This window comes from Lagenorhynchus albirostris, chromosome 12 (genome assembly GCF_949774975.1).
Source record: "Lagenorhynchus albirostris chromosome 12, mLagAlb1.1, whole genome shotgun sequence".
Classification (NCBI taxonomy): Eukaryota; Metazoa; Chordata; class Mammalia; order Artiodactyla; family Delphinidae; genus Lagenorhynchus; species Lagenorhynchus albirostris.
Window position 1 is genome coordinate 30,898,207 of NC_083106.1, and position 22,932 is coordinate 30,921,138.

The 22,932-nt window shown below is 40.3% G+C and overlaps 1 protein-coding gene across 4 annotated transcripts in view; it reads right to left on the minus strand.

The window, feature by feature from the left end:
- Positions 1-19,132: 19,132 nt before the first annotated feature.
- Positions 19,133-22,932, minus strand: part of AKAP7 (A-kinase anchoring protein 7) — a 139,275-nt gene continuing 135,475 nt past the window's right edge. For 3 of the 4 annotated variants that reach the window (XM_060167872.1, XM_060167873.1, XM_060167870.1), the window contains one exon: positions 20,344-21,365. In XM_060167872.1, the coding sequence (XP_060023855.1) occupies positions 21,169-21,365 (197 nt within the window). In that variant the 3' untranslated portion in view covers positions 20,344-21,168. Of the gene's footprint in view, positions 21,366-22,932 lie in introns of all 4 variants that reach the window. The other variant, XM_060167871.1, reaches the window with a different exon arrangement.

Here is a 22,932-nt window from a genome sequence, read left to right on the forward strand (position 1 = left end):
GGAGACCAAGATGGAGTTTCAGGGCTGCCGCACACTTATTTTGCATCCTTTAGGCCAGTCAGCCTCATACAGCTTCAGTTTCTTCTTCTGTAAAACATGGTTAATAGAAAACTATTTTACAAGTTTGCTGTAATGTATGTAAAATGGTCTTCAAATTCTAACAAGCGCTTAGATGTATTATTTCACAGCATACCCTGCTTTCTCACAGGATATTGTTAGAACCAGCTTCCAGTCTGCTAACTACAAGTCAGGGACCACTCTTACAAGATTATCTAGGCTGAGATTCAGGAGAGTGTAAATAGTTTTTTATTTACTATCTATGTGGCCCTATATAAGGCACTAGAGTCTATGAGCCTCTGTCTCCTCATCTGTAAAATAAAAGTAACAACACTTATGCTACCAGATTCATAGAGTCGACATGAGAATCAAGAAAAGTAATCTGTTTGGAATGTCTTAAAAGGGTATATAACTGTTAAGTATTAAAGAGTGGAAAGAAATTGGCCTGTTCTTAAAATGAGAAATGTTTTACTTCTAGGTCTACTCATTTTCCCCTAAAATGCCAACACCCTGAGATAGTACCATTAACATTTTGATGGCCACCCTTTCATGACTCTCTTTATGTCTATAAAGCCCCTCACCCACTCACATACCCATTCCCCACACACACGTTATTTCAAATGAATGGACTTTAACAATATATGGCTCTTAAAAAACATGGTTGGGGACTTCCCTGGCAGTCCAGTGGCTAAGACTTTGCCTTTCAAGGCAGGGGGTGTGGGTTCAATCCCTGGTCAGGGAGCTAAGATCCCACATGCCTAGTGGCCAAAAAACTAAAACATAAAACAGAAGCAATATTGTAACAAATTCAATAAAGACTTTAAAAATGGTCCACAGCAAACAAATCTTAAAAAAAATACAAAACATTGTCACCTTTTCTATGTAATTGACCCCTCCTCAATGTACCTTTCAATAGTCAACTCAAGCTGTATCTCCTCTATTGAGCCCCTCCTAAACACTGCCTCCACAAGGTAGAATCTCTCCTTAGCCCCAGGACACTGTTGATGCCTCCATCATAGTACCCAATGCTTTATGGCAATTCCTTCCTTCTTAGCTGTTACCTTCTTAAAGGCAGGGACCATGTTTTAACCCCATTTCATATCCCGGGCATTTAATACAGTACCTGATACACTGTAGATAATGAATAGATAATCAAGGAATGAACAAGGTAACAAATAGATGAATGAATGAGTGAACTACCTAGGATGTACACAAATTTTTTAATTGTTCCTTTCTAAAGTAGAAGGCAAGTCATAAAATTATTTTCATTATCTATGTCCCAATCATATGTAGTGAATTTGTTAAAGCATGTATAATTTTAAATTATATATATATAGTCAAATCCAAAATGTAAGGCTTGGGAAACCTCAACAATATATTAACTGAAAGCAATTCCTTATGATTCTAAATCTTGTCAGGGAAGATAGTGAACCAGAGTCATTAGAGATTTCATGTGTTAAGTTTGAGAAGTTGTCCCAGTGAGATTATAATACTTATTGGTGATATCCCTGCTATTTATTCCTCTCCAGGACAAACTGGGCCAGCCCAGATTCGCTGGAGGCTTTGTAATGGAAAATAAGTGCTCAATGCTTCTAAAATTTTAACATACATGGGAATCACCTGTGAATCATATTAAAATGCAGATTCTATTTGAATTGACCTGGGTGTGGGTCTGAGGTTCTACATGTGTCCTGGGGTTGTCCATTTTTCTTGTCTATGGACTGCCCTTTGAGAAGTAAGGCAATAAAGAATAAGAAGGGGTCATTGCTGTCAACTCCATTTCCAATGACAATATCCTGAATCTTAAATCACTATGAACTTAACCACTGCCAACTGAGACCCCAGTTATTGGACTTGTTTTATGAAAAGGAGGAATAAAGGTATGTTTTGGCAATTAGTGTAACAAATGACCTTGAAATAACTGAGCTCAGATACTTATTACTAGTTCGCTCACCCTTTTTACTTCTTGAATGGTTTCTGTGGAGAGCTAATTTAAAACCAGAAAATCTTACAAAATTTAATTTTGCAATATCCTCACCTTTGCTACCAAAGGAAATATTCCACCCAGACAAGCATATTTCCAAGATATCAAATTTAATAGAAGCCAAGTAAAAAAATATCATGTTCTACATGCAGCACAAACTCCAGAGACCATGAGCTCAACATTGGTATTCCAGCTCAGCAGAACATATAGATGAACCAACTCAGAGGGAAAATCCCCCCTGCCTAAAGTGAAAGCAAACGCTACCTAAAAAGATTGTATTGAATCCATAAATCAATTGGGGGAAAACTAACATCTGAACAGTACTGAGTCTTCTAATTCATAAACATGGTATATCTCTCCATTTATTTAAGTCTTCTTTAATTTCTCTCAGCAAAGTTTTGCGGTTTTCACTGTACCAATCTTATACATATTTTATAAAATTTATTCCTAAGTATTTTTTTTTTTTTTTTTTTTTTTTTTTTTTGCGGTACGCAGGCCTCTCACTGTTGCGGCCTCTCCCGCTGCGGAGCACAGGCTCCGGACGCACAGGCCCAGCGGCCACGGCTCACGGGCCCAGCCGCTCCGCGGCACGTGGGACCCTCCCGAACCGGGGCACGAACCCGCGTCCCCTGCATCGGCAGGCAGACGCCCAACCACTGCGCCACCAGGGAAGCCCCGTATTTCATATTTTTGAATGCTATTCTAAATGACATCTTAAACTTCAGTATCTGTCATTCCTAATATATTAAAGATACAATTGAATTTTGTGTATTGACCTTGTATCCTAGGACCTTGCCAAACTCACTTATTAGTTCTTCCAGCTTTTTAATAGATTCTAAATGAATTTCTAAGTATTTAATCATGTCTTCTGTGAATTAAAATCATTTTAATTATTCCTTTCCCATCGGTATTCCTTTTATTTTTTTCCTTGACTATTGTACATGCTAGAACCTCTAGTACAATAATGAACAGAAATCATCATGAGAAAGGGCATCCTTATCTTATTTCTGGCCCTATGGGGAAAGCATTCAGTCTTTCACCATTAAGTATGACATTAGTGATAGCTTTTTAATAAATGTCCTTTATCTGAAAGTTTTCAGGGCTTCCCTGGTGGTTCAGTGGTTAAGACTCTGGGCTCCCAATGCAAGCGGCCTGGGTTTGATACCCGGTCAGGGAACTAGATCCCGCATGCCACAACAATGATCCCATGTGCTGCAACTAAGACCCGGCGCAGCCAAATAAATTAATAAATGTTTTTTTTAAAAAAAGAAAGTTCTCTTCTTTTCCTAGTTTACTAAGAGGTATTTTTTTTTAATAATGAAAGGGTACTGAATTTTGTCAAGTGCTTTTTCTGCATTTCTTGAAATCATCATATAGTTTTCTCCCTTATTTTGTTAACATGGTAAATTACACTGATTTTCAAATATTAAATCAACCTTTCAATTTTAATGTAAACCACACTTGGTCATACTTAATACACACACACACACACACACACACACACACACACACAGCTAGCTTTTATTTGCTAAGTTTTTGTTATTTTTGTGTCTGTTCATGAGAGATATTGGCCTGTAGTGGTTTTTTCCCTTGTATTTTCTGTGGTTTTGGAATCAAAGTTATGCTGGCTTCATAATATGAATTGAAAAAAAATCCCTCTCTTCCATTATTTGGAAGAGTTTGAGTAATATTGGTATGAATTTTTCCTTAAATATTTGCTTGAATTCAATAGTGAAGCAATCTGAGCCTGGAGTCTTCTTTGTGGGAAAGTTTGAATTATGGATTTAATTTCATTAATAGATATGGCACTATTCAGTTTTCTACTTTTACTTAAGTCAGTTCTGGTAATGTAAATCTTTCAAGGAATCTGTCCATTTCATCTAAGTTTTTACATTTATTGGTATATATTTTTCAATTTTATTATCTTTTTAATATCTATAAAATCTATAGAGATGTTTCCTATTTCACCCATGGTGTTGGTCATTTTTGCACCTTCTTTCTATTTTCTGGGTGAGTCTGACAACAGCCTTACCAATTAACTGAGTTTTTAAACATAGAATGAGGATTTGTTGTTTTTCAAAATGTTCTCAATTGTTTCTCCATTTTCTATTTCATTCATTTCTACTCTTGTTTTCTTATTTCCTTCTACTTTGAGTTTAATTTCTTTCTCTTTTTCTAGCTTCAGGTATAAGCTTAGATCATTGATTTGAGACCTTTCTTTTTTCTACTATAACATTTAAAGCTATAAAATTCCCCCTAATCACTACTTGAGATGTACCCACAAAATTTAATATGCTTCATTTTTATTTTCATTCAGTTCCAAATAATTTATAAATGTCCTTGTAATGTATCTTTTGACCCAAGAATTATTTGTAAATTTGGTTTTTTGTTTCCAAATATTTAGGCATTTTCCAGATAGCTTTCTCTTATTTCTTTCTACCTCAATTCTTCAATGGTCAGAGAATATACTCTACAATATATCAGTCCTTTTAAATTTATTGAGACTTGTCCAGCCAGCTTCCCTGAACTTTGATTGCCATCTTCAACTCAGTCAGGCCACCAGTGTTTTGAAGGGGCTCCCTTCCCAGTCTGGAATTTGCCTTTGAGTGAAAGCTGAGACATTTAGGATTTGTTTCTCTTCCTCAGGGTTTCAACCTTATGCTGCCTATTGTCTAATGTCTGAAAACAGTTGTGTAATATATTGCGTCCAGTTTTCAAGTTGTTTTGGGGGGAAAGTTATGTCTGTTCATTGCTATTTCATCATGGCCCAAAGTGGAATTTGGAGTAGTTTTTCATGGATGACATTGTGAGACTAGGCAATGTGTTTAAAAGTCTAGATGATGAAGTATGCCACATTGTTGAGGTAAGGGGCATGCTCTCTATTTCTTGAGGAACAATCATGGCTCCACCCAGTGAGGACTGAAGGGAAGGCAGTACCATTTTGTCACCTCAATGGTTTCCACCATGGGAATGGAAGAAACACCACCACCCTGCTCAGGGCAACATTCTTCCAAAGGGGCAACAGAGGCATGCATGGCAGAGCACAGGAGTGAATGATAGAGCCTTAGACGCTGGCGTTTGGGCATCTTCCTGGCAGAAGAATGGCAATAAACAGAAGCTAGGGCAGAAAATACTGGATAAGCCCTCTCAGAAATTCTTGCAATATAGGAAGCGCTGACCTGGAAAATGGCTGACTCATTTTTATAGCAGACTAGATTTCCAAACTTTCATTTTTTTTTTTTTTCAAATGACATGTCACTTTACATTTTTTATTTATTTATTTATTTTTGGCTGTGTTGGGTCTTCGTTTCTGTTTCTGTGCATGGGCTTTCTCTAGTTGCGGCGAGCGGGGGCCACTCTTCATCGCGGTGCGCGGGTCTCTCCCTGTTGCGGCCTCTCTTGTTGCGGAGCACAAGCTCCAGACGGGCAGGTTCAGTAGTTGTGGCTCACGGGCCCAGTTGCTCCGCGGCATGTGGGATCTTCCCTGACCAGGGCTCGAACCTGTGTCCCCTGCATTGGCAGGCAGATTCTCAACCACTGCGCCACCAGGGAAGCCCCCAAACTTCCATTTTCATAGCCATAGTATATTGACTTTTAAGACTAGGAAGAATGGAAAAGCTATAATTCTCAATATGTAAATATTTATTCAAAAATATTTATTGAACGTCTATGTGTACAAAGAAAAGTTCCTGTCACTGAAAGCCTCCTAGACAACCGAGGGAGAAACAGCTACATTAAGCCAATGCTTATAAGAGGATGTTCAAGGTGTAATCAGAGCACAAAGATGAAGCATTTTTTTGCTGTTTGGGTAAAAGCCAAACCTACACAATTCAAAACAGATCTTTCATGACAACATTCCTGATTTCAAAACAGGATAGCCCAGCCAGAAGAAATCAGTCAATCTGATTTGCCCAACGAAATATAGACAATGATCTAGTCATGTTTTAGTTTTTGATGCAGTACCTTATCTTTCTCCTGTGTGAAAGACAAACCAGGGAAGGGTTTCCCAGTCTGCTCGGCACAACAATGGGGATAAAAATAGAAACTGTATTTCAATGCTCTGCTTGGTTATTCAACGACTCTGCCTCTTGATCACAAACTTTTCATAATTTCAAACTTTAGTTTTTAATAAGCAAATAGAGAATACAATCAACCTCAGAGGAAATGCAATCGAAAATTAAAACTGAAAACAAATTCATGGGTAATTATAACACATTTTAAAGAAAGCCCTAGGAAGTACAGAATTGAGCCCACTGCAAAACTTGATCAATTCAAATGGTCTGATATTAACCATTTGAAGAAAGCCATCAAGCTTTCATATAGCCATTCTCTAGGCTCTAGCCCATCTTATACATCTCACACACATCTGCTTCTTTATGGAAGCATACTAATAAAAACCCAGTAGTGAACCTGTTTGCAATGCAGATTGTTCCCTGAAAGTCACCTCTCCCCGACTCCGACAGCACATATGAATGTGTGTTTGTATGTGTGTGTGTGTGTGTGTGTAGCTGGAAATGGAGGTTGTTGCTTTTATTTACTCAATATGTATGAACTATCTGCTAAATAAGTTCATCTCCATGAGATTCCAAAACACAATATTACTTCCCTCCCTAAATAATGGTTTCCATCGTATGAAAGAGCAGAGCTCAGCAGCAAAGAGAATGCATTGCTTATACCTGCAGTGGGAGCACACTGATGGAAGCTGGCAATACCCCTCAGGCAGTAAAATATGGCTCTTCTCAACTCTCATAGATCCAACTCAATTTTGCGTTGCATGTAATTGTGCTATGCCGCACAGCCTGGGCTGAATAAACCTATGATGGTCTGGAAGGTCAATGGTTTTCCAGGGAACAAGAAAATATGCTGCTAAGGACCATCTCACTAGCAATAGAATAAGCTCAAGTGCCCAACTAAATAAAAAACTTAATTAAGCTCTGAATAATGATGTTTCCATATGCAGAGACTAAGGGAAGCCTGTAGGGAGGTGAATTTTCTTCCAACGTGCCTCTAGAGGACATATATTTGAACATGCCCAAAATAGAAAAGGCAAATCTGAATCCATATGCTTTAAATAGACGAAGCTCTCGTTATATATGAAGGAAAACAGTGTTTTGGCAGTATCTTAATTACTTCTCCATTTCTTTTAGAATGTCAAGATGTTATCCATGTGAGTTCTGCAGTAACTGAATCTTTTTTGTCTTCCTTCCTTATCTTGTATTCAGCAAAGATAAACATTCTTTCAAAAATAGTAAAAAAAAAAAAATCTTTCTGTATTATGTTAAGTGAAAAACTCAGTCTCGAATGGGTATGAGTCTCGAACTCATACTCTATGATTCCATTTCTGTGACATTTTGGAAAGTCAAAAATACAGGAACAGAAAACAGATGAGTGATTGCCAGGGGTTTGGAGTGAAGGGAGGGTCTGAATAGAAAGGGGCAGCTGGAAGGTATTCTTTGGCGTATTAAAATTATTTTGTATCTTGTCTATGGTGGTCATTATAAGCATCCGTGTATGTGTAAAAACTTATAAAACTGTACACCAAAAAATGAATTTTGCAAAATTTTTAATTGGTTTAGAAATAATTTTAGTGTCTATTTTGTAGCAATACAACGAGATTCTCCTTGCTATAATGATGCTGAATTTTCAGCATCTCACCTACAGTCTTAATCAGCATCATTATAGCGTATTATTGTTTCAGCATCACTAGAACGTTATTACAACATTATTTTCTGTATCATTAGAGCGTTGTTATTTCAGTGTCACTTAAGCTTCTTACGCCTCTTACCTAAGTAATATAAATCAAACTAAAGTAATTGTTGGTGTGAAGCACTCTTCCCATGTTCCTGCTTTCACTTTTTTTCTCTCACTTTGAGGCCACTATTTTAAAATACACAACTAGCAAGATACATAAATAACAGGATATTTTTGTTATCTTATACCAAAAATGTATGCCTCACCACAAATTCCCTTAATTTTTTCCTTCCCTCTTCCTTCTTTAAAATAATAACCAGAAACTGTAATAAAACAATTACTATTCACACATTTTTGAGAAGCGGTTTATCCTGTAACTGGGGTATCAATAATGCCAGGACATATGAACCTGGATGACATTATGCGGAGTGAGATGAGCCAGATAAAGACAAATACTGTATGGTATCACTGACAGGTGGAGTCTGTTTTTTATTTTAAAAAGCTGATTTTATAGAAATGGACAATAGAATGATGGTAGCCAGGGGCTGAGGAAGGAGGAAATAAGGAGAGGTAGGTCAAAGGACACATACTTTCAGTTATAAGATCTGAGGATCTAATTTGCAGCATGGTGACTATAGTTAATACTGTATTGTATACTTGACATTTGCTCAGAGTAGACCTCGAGCATTCTCACACAAAAAAAGTTAACCATGTGAGGTGACAGAAGTGCTATCTTGATCTCGGTCATCATTCCACAATGTATATGTATTCAAATCACCACATGGTACACTTTAAATACAATTATATTTGTCAATTATTTCTCAATAAAGTTGGAAAAAATAAAATAAAACCAACTTTTAAGTTCAAAATTGATGCCATGAATAAAGCATCTGAAAAAGACTTTCGTATACTAGTAGTTCCTTTCCTCATTCTCCTTGGTTTCCTTACCCCTTTGCCATGGTCAAGTTGTTAATGGAACCTGGTATGGTATTGTATGTTTGAACACACACAATTGCCATAGAGAGTACTGTCTTCAAACCTAGAGTCCTCAGAGGGAAGACTTCCCACTTCAGTGTACCGTGGGTCTAGGTGTCCACACTCTATCACCTCCACCTGAAAACCCTTTCCTGGCTGAGCATTTTCTATTTTGCTGTGTTTCTGGAATAGGAGTATCCACACCCTATTCCATTTACAAGCCATGTCCTATAAATCCTGTACAAATAGCAGATCCCTAAGGTAAACCTTAGGAGAGAAACTCATTTCATCGTGGTTCGCAAGGTCTCTCACTGTGTCTCACTGTGGACACCTTCCATCACTAGCTCTTAGAGCTTAATATTTGCATCTCTACCTCTTCCCAGTTGCCCTCCATCCCTTGCTTTCTTGTTTTTGTCCATCACAGTGACTCCGTTTATTCCCTACAACAGGGACTCTGAACTTTTCTCGAAGGCGTCCCTGTTCAGACTTCTGTCTTCTGGTTTCCTGGTCTGTTGGTCTGAGAGTTGCTTATCTTACCCAGTGTGCACGGATGGAACGCGAATCTCAGTGTGCTTCCTGACGCTCAGTCATCTCTCCAAAGGAAGCATCTTCAATGATTTCTTGGGTATCTTTCCAGAACTTTCCCTGTATATACATGCTTTACACACACACACCCTTTTGAAAAACACACACGAATAGAAGCATATTATTCATATTGTCTTGTGCTTTGCATTTTGCTTAATATGCTTCCTGATCTCTGTATTTCAAAATAAATATACTTACTTCATTCTTTTTCACAGCAGCATAATTGGTATGTACCATAACTTATTCATCACACCTTTATTGATTCTCAGTTATTCATTTTTGTTGCTGCCACCATCATAAGCAATGATGCAGTCAACATCCTTGTACTCATATTTTTGCAAAGACATGCAAGTGTAATTATAGAAAACTTTTTGAAGTGGAATTAATTGCTGGGTCAACACTTTCAGTTTATTCATTTTCATAAATTTCACCAACCATCCTCCCAAAATATAGTATCAATTTATATTCCTACCAAAAGGATGCCAGAGTTCCTGATTCACACTTCACCAAGCTAATATGTTACCAAACTTTTAAATCTTTACTTAAATCTTTATTCTTCGATAGGCTAAAGAAAGATACCTCATTATTGTTTTAACTTGTTTGACCTAATTATTAGTGAGGTCTGCAACTTTGTATACAATATTTGATTTTGGCCGATGTATATTTTTGCCCATTCTGGGATCGATTCAGATCTTTTCTCATGGTGCTGTGAGTCCTCAGAAAATTCATCCCACAGTGGGCCACGGGCTCTTTTCTGCCTCAAGTCCAAACAAACCCCATCGCCATTTCGACTCTTACAGATGGCGTCCAGGACCGCAGCAAAGGGGCACTTCTATGTCACGCTGGCCACCTCTGGCACTCGCACCAGATACAGGGCCAAGGGTGCCTCTACTCTCAGACCCCAAACTTAAAGTGGGGGAGGGTCGGGGGAGTTCTCTGCCGGTCCAGTGGTTAGGAGTCGGCACTTTCACTGCCATGGCCTGGGTTTAATCCCTCGTTGGGGAACTAAGATCCCGGAAGCCGAGTGGTACGGCCAAAAAAAAAAGGGGAAGGGTCCTAGCATCACCCCAAGCAGAGCAAGACAGCAGAGGCGTGGAGGACACAGCGCTGCCCACTTGCTCCCCTGCCCTCCCCGGCCCACCCCCAGTTTTGAGGCCCTTATCTGGCCTGGGCAGAGAAGATGAGAGCCGGATTCAGTCAGTCATCCTGCTGCGAGCAGTTTGCTGAACAAATAGAACTGGTGACATTATCCAGCAGAGCTTTGTTTTTCTTTTCCCATCCCTTTAAACTTCAGCCCATGCTTCTTCTTCTCCTTCTCCAGGAAAAATATTTGCAAATCCCTTGGGGATTTTGTGTTTTCTCTTTATTTATATATATAGGAATATATATATTCCCATAGTCACTTTGAGGAACACACGCCATCTCTTTTCAGTCATCAGCATGTCCAGTCCCGGTGAGAGTCAAACTCCACGCCCAGCCCCTGCCTGGGCTGCTGGGGGCTGAAAGCCAGGAGCGGGGAAGGAGGCACGGTCCTCCCCCTGCGCCCCCCACTCACTCCTCTGACTTCCTCGCTCCCTATAACAGTAGCAGCTCAGGCAGGAGGAGACACGAGGGGAGAAAACAGTACGTCCTGGCCTGGGTGGCTTCATGCCCTCAAGACCTGTTTCAAGCTGGCATTCCCGAGCGAGAAAACAGGTGATGGAAGTGTCCTCTTTGGGGGCCCCTTCGGGCTCCTGCCCGAGCCCCTCCCCGCAGCCCAGAGGATACAGCTCCGTCTGAGAAGGCCCAGCGGTCCCTCCTTGGCTGAGGCCTTCTCACCCTCTCCAGCACCCTGGGTGGCCAGGCCAGGCCCAAGGCGGTGAGTCAACGTTTTCTCATCCTCTACACTCCCCAGGGGGAGTGAACGCAGCCACAGTGGGCTTCGTTGTCTCAGATGCCTGAGGCAGGGTCCTCTGTGCCTCTAACCCCCAGGGAGAATGAGGCGAGGGGGCAGCTTCAAGGATAAACAAAGCTGGACAGAGATTAAAGCGGTAACCACGATTTTATTTGGTAACTACTGCAGCAGGGGAGACAGCTGAGCTCCAGTCCTATTTGCACAGAGGTCACTGGCATTTTAAAGGGAGGCTGAGGGAGTGGGAAGGGGAAGCAAAGTGGGGACTTGAGCAGAGTTGGCGAAGTGAACCTTTACAGAAGGTGAGCAGAGGGTGGGTCAGTATGAAGGTATCAGGCCAGCTGTGTCTGCTCACTGGCGCTTACGGAAGACAGGTTTCTACCCTCCCAACAGATGGGGAACAAGCCCTCTACTTCCTGATGAGCACATTTCAAAGGAATGGCTTTCAGGTCTTTGAGAAATTTCTCCTGGGTTGTAAGAGATACAAATATTTCTCAAAGGGACTGAGGAAATATTTACAGCTATAAGTTTAGTAGCATTTTAGTCAGTGTTCTAAGAACGGGAGGTCAGGGGCCTACATCAGGTGTTGGGTAGAACAAATGGTAAAATTCTTTTGGCAGCCTTGACCTTTTCCAGACAGGAACTGCAAGGGGGACTAGGTCATCGCAGGGACATAACCTTAGGCCACTAGAAGTCATGGCGGAGTTTGGTCACGTCTCTTAGTGCAGGTGTTTGGATGAAGTTTAGATGAAGTTGTCTATACTAAAAGTTTCTGCAGTTCGCAGCAGGCCGTCCCCACCAGGAAGAGCATAAGGTATAAAGCACAGCTTGCTCCAAATACCTCCTCCACACAAGATGCTTTTTTATCCCTTTCTTGTGTCCTTGACCCCACTGACGGGTCTGGGTGTCACTCCCTTTGTACATATGATAAGGGGAAGGGTCTCTCTCACACACACATCCTTCTTCTGTATCAGCTTACTAGTGCCTCAGTGGAAATAACAGCAGACAGAGACCAACTCCAACATCCTGTTAGCCAAACCTGTGGTTTATACCAAGAATTGGGGCACTGGGAGCCCAAAAGCCAAAGCTATAAAAAGCAGCCTCCTTTGTTTCTCTATTTTGGTGGTAGCCTCCCACCAAAGACAGGGTCTTATTTGAAATGGGGGAAACAAAGATTACAGAGAAAGGAATAAATACACCTATATCAATACATCATGTATCATTTCAACATGGGTTTTTTGCATACCAAGCACCCAGCCCAGTATCTGGCCCAGAGGAAATGTTCAAAAAGTGAGTGAATGAACGAATGCATGAATGAATGGGTCCTATTTCTGAGTAAGGCAATCATTATGTAGTACTTCCTTATGGCTGCAATGCAATGAATTGTCTGATATCTCAATAGGTTAGTTTTATTTTAAAATAGCATTTAAGATTTGATTTATAAGAATAAATGTTTAGGGCTTCCCTGGTGGCGCAGTGGTTGAGAGTCTGCCTGCCGATGCAGGGGATGTGGGTTCATGCCCCGGTCCAGGAAGATCCCACATGACGCAGAGCGGCTAAGCCCATGAGCCATGGCCGCTGAGCCTGCGCATCCAGAGCCTGTGCTCCGCAACAGGAGAGGCCACAACAGTGAGAGGCCCATGTACCGAGAAAAAAAAAAAAAAAAGAATAAATGTTTAACATATAACATTTTGAAAATATGAAAATGCACAAATTAGGAAGTAAAGTCACTTGTAATCTCAGAACTCATCACTGTTAACATTTTATATGCATATATAAACATATATTATGTATATTATTCAAAAACAAAAATAAACTAAATTATATGATATGAAATCCATACAGCCCCAAAATGGTACATCCTCCCTGGATGCTATTGCCTTTTTTTTAAGCACAACTTTGCTCAAGTTTGCTGTTGTGTTTCAGTTTGACTCATAGGTCCTACACTAGTCAGCTTTTGCCACAATAATGCTGCATAAGAACAACAACAACAACAACAACAACAACAAAAACAGGTGGGACTTCCTTGGCGTTCCAGCAGTTAAGACTCCATGCTTCCACTGCAGGGGGCACGGGTTCAATCCTTGGTGGGGGAACTAACATCCTACATGCTGTGCAGCCAAAATATAAATTAAAAACAGGTGGCAAAGAACAGTGAGCATGTGGTTCTCACTCACGTGTCTGCAGAAGCGGGTCTGCTAGTCACAACTGCACTTGGCTGGGCTTGGCTCTAGGCCATAGGTCTGGTTCAGGTTGGCTTCACATGTCTCTAAATTTCAAGCCTTTGCTTGATTCATATCCACATACATTCCATTGGCCAAAGCAAGTCACTTGGCCAAGCCCAACATCAGTAGGGCAAAGAAATATATTATGCCTTTGGTGGGATTCACTGTAAAGTTACATGAAACAGGCAGTCACATGTGAAGGATACGGGGAAAGGAGAAGAACTGGAAACAATAATCCAGTCTACCCCAGGCCTAAACATCCTTCTTTCTATCATTTCCTTGTAGTTAGGTCTAGGATATTCATAGATCTTCTGTAATGTTTGATTATGTTAAGCAACAAACATTTATTTAGTATAAACATGAAAGACACATTCTGAATGCACTAAAGACTGGTAATTTCTCTTAAAACAGGAAGTTTGAATTCTCCACAATCTATAGTAATGTACTCATTTTTAGTTTGTTTACTACATTTCTTTGATTTGAATGCTCCATTGAACTTTTGTCTGTATTTCTACGTGCGTCACTTAACTCAGGAATCCACCTTTCTCCAGGTTTCAGTAGAGCCCTATAGGAATAGTGCTTTCCCATTCTATAGCTGAAATCTTTCTACCATATTCTCTCAGGGAATATTAATATTTTGGGTATATTAAAACATTTTTATATTTCTAAAATATCTCTAACATTTCTTACATTAAAATATCCCTACATCTATTTATTATAAACTTCTGTCCTTAAGCATATGTAAAATACTTATTTTTTAATAAAATGGATAAGACATAGCCCTATCATAATAATGTCAATCACCTCATATTGTTTTAGAATTTGGAGGTCAACTGTTTTCAATCTCTAAGTCTGCCCCCCGAAATTACATAAACCAATAAAATTCTTTCAACAATGGTGTCATTACCATCACAATTGATGCTTTCTGCCATCTTCCTCGTGCAATTACTAGGTGTTTTGACCCATATCACTTAAAATACGCAGGTGGTTTCATTTTCTTATTTCTACCCAGAGACATGATAAATGTATACAAAGAAAGCCCAAGTGAATACATCCTTTTTAAGGCCTAAATTACTTCTTGACAGAATGGGCAGGAGAGGAAGCACTGTTAACTCTTTAATGCTGTTAGGAGAGCATATAGTGTGCTCCCCAGCTGGGGGCTACGGTGCCCTCATCTGGAGGGGATGGTTAGTGTGGGGGGCATGTTTAGTTGTCACAGTAACTGGAGTCTGCTGCTGGCATTTAGCGCCTAGGGGTCAGGCTCACACTACAGAGAGGTGTCCAATTCAAAATGCCAGTTGTGCCTTGTGTTGATATACTGACTTAGCGGAGTACGTCCTGTATTAGGACTTTTAGTTGCAAACAACAGAATAACTTAGTTAGTTTAAGTGGAAAAGGAACTTTACATTAAAGGATATTTGGTAGCTCACAGAATCCCCAGCAGGTCCAGAGAATCAGGTTGGGTGGCCAAGTAGCAGGAAAAATGCCTCATTTCACTGCCAGATGCTCCAGGGAAATGCTGTTGCCACCAGCCTCTGCCAGCATGTACCACCTATGCAGGTCATGGGATCCCCCAGATAGCACCTTTGCCACTGTAGTTTCTGAGACCTGGGTCTCCCTCCACCATCTTCACCAGAATGGACTGATTTCACGCAAGGTCTCCCTCTTGCTTGGTGGAGCCCAGATCACATCGGAACCCCAGTGACAAAGGAGGCTGAGAAGGTGAGTTCCTGGCCTCTACTGTGGGTCTCTACCCAGGGAAGCAGGGCTCACAGGGTAGGAGGTTCCCCAAACACAGGAAGGGTGTTCAAAAGATGTTGAGCAGTCACTGTGACAAATGTCCACAAAATCATCAAAAGCCCTCATCTCATTTCCCTCCATAAAGATACTTCCCAAGCATGGACCTGATAAAAACAGCCTCCAAAATTGTCTTATAGCATCTTAAAAAGATACATTTAGTCTCTCCCACTGTTGCACTTTCATTCTATTTTCCCTACCTCAGTTAGCATATCAGATATTTTCTGGATTGATGCTTACCTATCACTGCTGTTTCTTTCCTCAGCACTGTAATTCCTTTTTTTAAAAATTAATTGATTGATTTTGGCCGCACTGGGTCTTAGTTGCAGCACTCAGGATCTTCGCTGTGGCACGCAGGACTCTTAGTTGCGGCATGCAGACTTCTTAGCTGCTGGGATCTAGTTCCCCGAGCTGGTATCAAACCCGGGCCCCCTGCATTGGGAGCGTGGAGTCTTACCCACTGGACCACCAGTGAAGTCCCAGCATGGTAATTCCTGTCCAGCTCTATGCCTCTTATTTCTTTGTCCTCTCACCTCCTACACCTTTACATATCTCACGTGAGCATTTACAAAAAAAAAAAAAATGCTTTTAATTATGGGGTAAGATAACATGTATGTGGTTTTAAAAAAAGCAAAAAAAAAAAGTACAGTGCACTTTGGTTCAAAGGCATAATCATGGTGACTTTGTGTCCATGTGGTTTTTGGCAGGAAGTGTGGGGAGTAATCAAAAGTGTTGTACCCATTTGCTGTATGGTTACCTAAGAACAAGAGCTCCATATACCATATAGCAGCTTAAGTGGACAGGACTGTAAGCAAATGGGTCAAAGAATTTTACACATAAATATATAGGGCAGTGCCACAGAACAGTGGCTTTTCAGAAGTCACTTGAACCACTAAAGGGAAAGCAACATAAGTTTCCCAGAAACAATGAATCGATTTCTCAGTTTAATTATTCCTATCTTTGATGCTATAACAGAACTTCATGGCCTTCCAATGAGTAACTAATTGTGGACTACACAGGGGAATAAGTATTGCAGTTTACATTTTAAAATAATCCCAAATTGCCTGAATTTATCAGTTACATTTAATGAATGCAAATAAGTAGTTTTGAGGATATTATACTAGAGCTGATAATAGCACCTTCCATCTGCTCTCAAATTACTTTATAAACAAGCTTTCTTATCCCCAAAATAGTGATCCTGGAAAGAAATGCTCTAGCTAGTATCAGAATTTTAAATTCACTGACTCAGAGTGGGTTACACTAATATTCATTTTTACTGTGAATGAATAATCCAGGGGTTTGTCTTGTTAAGAATGTGTACTGCCATCAAACTCATGTAGGGGCTTGGAAACTTCTTTTTAAAGTACACTGGGTTTATTTATTTTTTATATGACTACCTGGAAAACCTGTTATTCAGGAATGCACCCACAATTTGTTCAATGATAAAACCGTTATTTGAAAGTGATGAAAATAATGGATGATGATAGATTATCCATTCATCAATTTAGGTTTGGAGATACTATAGGTTTGTTTTCTTTGATTATATAATGAAATAAATTCTTAATTTGTTATATAATCTGATAGCTAGTTTATGAATTGATAATCAAGTATAGAGGTACCAACATGCCTTATTAGTCTTATGTCTGAAATGGCATCTAGAGTGTGAAGTCAAAACTACTGTAATTACCTCCCTACGGGAGCATCTGGTTGCTGGGATGACCAGGTAGAAGCACATTTGGGATTTTGGAGTGAATAGTTTGAATCCTAAGTATGCTCTAGCTATAAATCTAGAATATCTCAAAGGCTTATAGTTAGTTTAGACTGAAAAGTAGGTTAATACAATAACGATCTAGTATAAATGGGACCAAGTTCAAAGCTGGCAGAATCTTGCCCTGCTGTTGAAAATATTACTTTTTTGACATCCCTTAAACTATTTATATAGGATCTACTATTTTACCAGTGACTGAAAATGTGGGAATCTGGTTATAAATGACAATATGTGCCACTAGGTTTCCCTATGTGACGTCGACAGAGCCTTCTAGAATTCTAAGTCTCTTGTAGACAACAGATGCACTACAGCAGCCCAGTCAAGAAGGCCCCATGGGTAGCTGTCCCAGACATGGAATCAGCAGGACTAGCATCGAAGTATAGTCACAAAGAGTCTAGGGTCGGGCTTCCCTGGTGGCGCAGTGGTTGAGAGTCCACCTGCCGATGCAGGGGACATGGGTTCGTGCCCCGGTCTAGGAAGATCCCACATGCCGCGGAGCGGCTGGGCCCGTGAGCCATGGCCGCTGAGCCTGCGCGTCCGGAGCCTGTGCTCTGCAACGGGAGAGGCCGCAACAGTGAGGGGCCCGCGTACCGCAAAAAAAAAAAAGAGTCTAGGGTCCTTGGAGATCACCTGGCACCACACTGTTTCAATACAAAAAAGTGAATCGGTTTGTTCAGAATCATCGTCAGTGGTGGGCCCAGGTCCACCCACTGGACCAAACCAATGCTCTTTCACCAACCACGCAGCCTCCCTCTCAGAGACTAGCCTACATAACATACTATACCAATTTAGGACAACACAGTATATCTATGTGACCCAACAAGCAATTCTTCTATGACTTTGACTAATGAGGAAAAAGTCATTTCATATTATTTCCGATTCCAAACTTTGATTTTTGCAAATTAATGTCTTAATTAGATTTTTTAAATGGAAACAAGAGGAAGATTTATCTTACTGTACACTTTCCATTGTCTTTGTAAACCTGCTTAAATGAAGATTTCACTGATCAAAACTGGAATCTTTAATCCCTAAATTAAATATCTGGGTTTTTTTTTTTCCAGTTCCATCGTATCAGCTGACCACTCTCCTATGTTCATAGAACTTCAGGGCTGCAAGGGAGCTGGTCTGGTCAAAAGAAAGTGACTTTCCCTTTGTTCCACATCCTTAACTTGTGTAATGATTTGTACTCGGTGGAGAGAGGAACTGCCGCATTGTGGAAAGAGCATGGTTTTGAACTAGAATAGACCCAAGTTTAAATTTAGCCCTACCTTTTATTAGCTTTATAAATACCCATTTAACCATTTAGAGCCCCAGTTTCCTAGTTTCCTAATCTGTAAAAGAGAACCAGTAACTTCCTAACAAGTTCACCGAAGGGAAGAAATGTAATAATGTGCCAAAACCACCTCGTTCACAGCCAGGTACTTCACAGATGGGAGGTACGATTCTTAAATAAAAGAACAGGAGGGCACGTAACCGCAGATTGCAAAAAGGATACTTTTTTAAGCCTTTCAAATTGTTGGGAAGGGTTGGAGTAGCTCCTTGAGGATAAAGAGGTTTATAGGTGTATGTTAAGAAGTGCTATTTTTCCTGAAATATTATTAACTTAGGTTCTGGGAGGAGCCCTGGGTTGCAGTTCAGGTCCTGTGCCCTAGCAGCAGAATGGCCTTGGAAACGGCACTTGATCTCCTTATGACTGTTTCCTCACTTAAAAGACAAGGCAAGCCCCCAAATATCTTTGCTTCCCACTTCGAGGGTTGACTTAAGGAAGCCGGCTACAAACAGTAAAGCCCTCCGCCCCCAGGAGGGACTCCTGGTAAGCAGCTCCCAGGTCTTTGTATCTCGATGGACCCTCTCTCTTCATCTCTGCTACTGATATCACTTCAGTGACCCACTGTTAGCAGTTTATGAGATGCTACTGAGATTTTCTTTGCCTTCAATGTTCTGTTGTTAATTCTCTGTGAAGCTGACTGATTTGAAGAGCTTTAAAAGTCTCAGGTTAAAGGTGCTCTCCCAGCTGTGCTATCTTAGCGTGAAGGACAAAAACGTAAAAGTTAAGAAACACTAAAGTATCAGAGCGCCTGTTTCTGACTTCACTATATTCACAAAGATCCAACAGCTTCTAAGAGTGAGGAAAAAAAAAATGAAGAAAGGCAACAAGGGAAAACAATACATTTATTAACGGGCATGAAAATGCATAAACTCACTTATAAATAAATGTAGTATAATTTACCCAGTGAAAAAATAGCTAAAATCCATGAGTAAACTGGATTTTATCTTTAAAATGATTACATATTTGATCTCTAATAATTTCCCCCTCCATCATAATCTCTCAGTAGCAGCAATTTTACACTGACTACAGAAAAAGCTGTTACTAGTGATTATCGTATGGGAGGGAAACTTTTCAAGAATTTTCTTTAAAAATGAACCAGTGCAAACAAATTCAGATTATGAGGGATACAGTAAGACCGGGGGCTTATCTTCAGAAAAGTAGAAAATAAAAATCCCAAACATTCATTAAGAAATGAAAAAGCAGGGCTTCCCTGGTGGCGCAGTGGTTTAGAGTCCGCCTGCTGATGCAGGGGACATGGGTTCGTGCCCCGGTCTGGGAAGATCCCACATGCCACGGAGCAGCTAGGCTCGTGAGCCATGGCCGCTGAGCCTGTGCATCCGGAGCCTGTGCTCCACAACGGGAGAGGCCACAACAGTGAGAGGCCCACGTACCGCAAAAAAAAAAAAAAAAAAAAAAAAAGCAAATTACATTTTGATCACTGAAAAGTAATACATACGGACATTATAAAACATTCTTAACCAGTGACTGCAATAATTACATTTATAAATGTTCATTCAAGTACTAGTGATCAATAAACATTCAAAGTCTCATTAAAAGTAACAATAGGCATAGATACATGTGAACAATGCTTCTTTTGATTTAACAACAAAAATCATGTCAACAGGAGACAACTTACCCTTAAAATACTGTTTTTTCTTTTTGTCTGTAAATGATTTTCCACAGTCTGTATATTTTATTTGTGAGGACCCAACGAACATCTCACAATGGCTAATTAAGAAGTCCTTTCTATAAAATGAACCTCGGTATTATAGAGATAAACATTCTAAAACACAAGTCTAGCTTAAAAATAACAGTGCAGAATCAGTTTTCTTTGGTAAGAAACTGTTAACTCCTTACCAATGTTGGTTTGCTGTTGTGCAGACTCTATCAGAACACTTCTGTGGTATTTACCAAAGAGCTATTTAAAGAGCTGAAAAGATTTCATAAACTCTGGTACCATGATAGCAATGTAGAGCTTACGTCAAAATTGCGCTGAAATCAACATCATTTCCTTCATTACTGTTGTTAATGACTCTTCCTTCAAAAAGCTCCCTCCTAATTTTGGCCTGAGTCTCAGGCTTTAATAAAAGTTCCTTTATCTGTTTCACTTTGGACTGCAGACCCATCCTCTCTCGACGCAAAGCTTCATTAATTAAGTCCCGGATTCCAATAGGTTTCTGGCCTATGGAAAAAAAATTATATGATACATTTTACATACAAATGCCAATGAAAAACATTAAATATGGTACACTGACTTATCAAAAGAGAGTTAAAAAGAAACCTTTAAAATGCTGCCCACATTTTATAGAAAAGGTTGCATTTCACCAAAAATATATCATTTACGTGAAACAAATTTACTGTAAATAAAGATCACTGCATAGCGACAGCACACATAGGACAAACATGGAACATTATGGACTAGCTACATGGATAATAATTTCAACAGTGATCATTTTAATCATAGCACTTGCTAGCTCTGTGTGTGTTCTGGCCTCAGATAAAGTAGTCAGATGCCCTGCTAAGCAATATAAATGGTGGCATTCCGTTTACGGCAAGGCCCCTTCCATGGCCTTTGAGTCCACGAGGCATCACGCAAAATACTCTCTCCCAGAGCCTCGGCTGAGGGCACGTAAAACCTGGGCCATTCTTCCTTCATGAATTAATTTCCTCTGATAGTCCCAGCACTCCATTTCTCTTCTGCTGTGTTTCAGGAATGCAAACACATCGATCATGAAAGTATTAGGCAATCTCCACAGATTGGACAAGAGACACTTAAATAGCACAATGCAAATTAGTCCATTGACCCGGCAGAGGGGAGCAGGGATGCTTCTCACGGAGCGGCGGGGGCCTGCCTGCCTTCGGGTCTCATTTCCTGTTGTTGTCACTGTCAGTGCCATTCCTATCAGCCTCTTCAGTTTTCACAGAGCTCCCATCCCCTGGCTTGTTTTTGTTCTGTGTTTCTTCCAGATACTGCTGGACAGCCTTGAGCACCGCATTCTCCACCAGCCTCTTACTGAGCCTTACCAGTTCAGCATCATCGGGCTCACCTCCATTCTTATCACCTACATTCCACAATAGAGAAGACAGGTCACTGAGATCATATTGCCACAGAAACTCAGCATGCAGGGGCCGGCTAGTTCAGTTAGTTACAAAGAGCAAGTGTCCTTCAGTCTGGTAAACTGGATCTATAAATCCAAGAATACTGGTTTGGCTTTTCATTTGGTATTTGCAGAAGCAGGAGACTGCCTGTTCCTGAAGACTTCAGGTTGAAAAGCAGTTCATTAGCCCCAATCTTAAAATATTCTACCTAGCAATGCTGGAAGTTCCCCATTTCTACATGAGATTTTTGTTTTTCTCTCGTCCAAAAGTGATTACTACTACTAAAGTCCACATACCCACCACCTGGAGCCTCAGACATGTGAAATCACCAACAAGATGTATTTGCTTCTACTTCACCACTACCAAACGTCAGGTAATTGAGATTTCCTAATCAACTAGCCACATAGATCAGCAATTTTATAACCCTTGGCCTGGATCGTTGTTAAAAGTCTCAGCCCTCCCATTGAAGACAAAAGCAATTACTACTGCTAGGAAATGGTTAAAATAAGCTTCTAAAACTAATATTCCTTTTAATTTCAGAGCTATCACTGCAATTTAAGAAATAGGAAACTCTTCGAGGAAGAGTTAGGATTATGACAGTAAATTCCTAGATATTAGTATTTTATGGCCATTTTGCTTCCCTGCTAGTGATGATCAAGGTTAAATTATCCTTTCATTTTTCTGTAAAAGGGGTGGTTGCCATCTGTTCATATGCTGCACATTTCCCACTCATTCTCTTTCTTGTCTCCCTTAACTGAGGAAAAAAAACTAAGGGGCTCATCTCTCATGCCCAGTCAGTCCTTCATCTCCTTCCACTGAGCTACGGATCCAGGAAGGCAGATGACTGGAAGCAAAGACATCTGGGCACCTAAATATATTAAGTAAATGCTAACAGATCTCAAGGGAGTGATAGCATTACAGTAATAGTAGGGGATTTTAATACTCTACTTTCAACAATGGATAGATCATCCAGACAGAAGATCAATAAGAAAACATTGGATTTGAACTATATTTGAGGCCAAATGGACCTAAGAGACATATAAAGAACATTCCATCCAACAGCACCAGAATACACATTCTTCTCAAGCACGTATGGAACATTTTCCAGGATAGATTATATATTAGGTCACAAAACAAGTCTTAGCAAATTTTTAAAAATTGAAATCATACCAAGTATCTTTTTCTGACCACAATGGTATGAAACCAGACATCAATAACAAGAGGAAAACCGGAAAATTCACAAACATATAGAAATTAAACAAACACTCATGAACAACCAATGAGTCAAAGATGAAATCAAAAGGGAAATTAAAAACATATATCTTGGGCTTCCCTGGTGGCGCAGTGGTTGAGAGTCCGCCTGCCGATGCAGGGGACGCGGGTTCGTGCCCCGGTCAGGGAGGATCCCGCATGCCGCGGAGCGGCTGGGCCCGTGAGCCATGGTCGCTGAGCCTGCGCGTCCGGAGCCTGTGCTCCGCAACGGGAGAGGCCACAACAGTGAGAGGCCCGCATACCGCAAAAAAAAAAAAA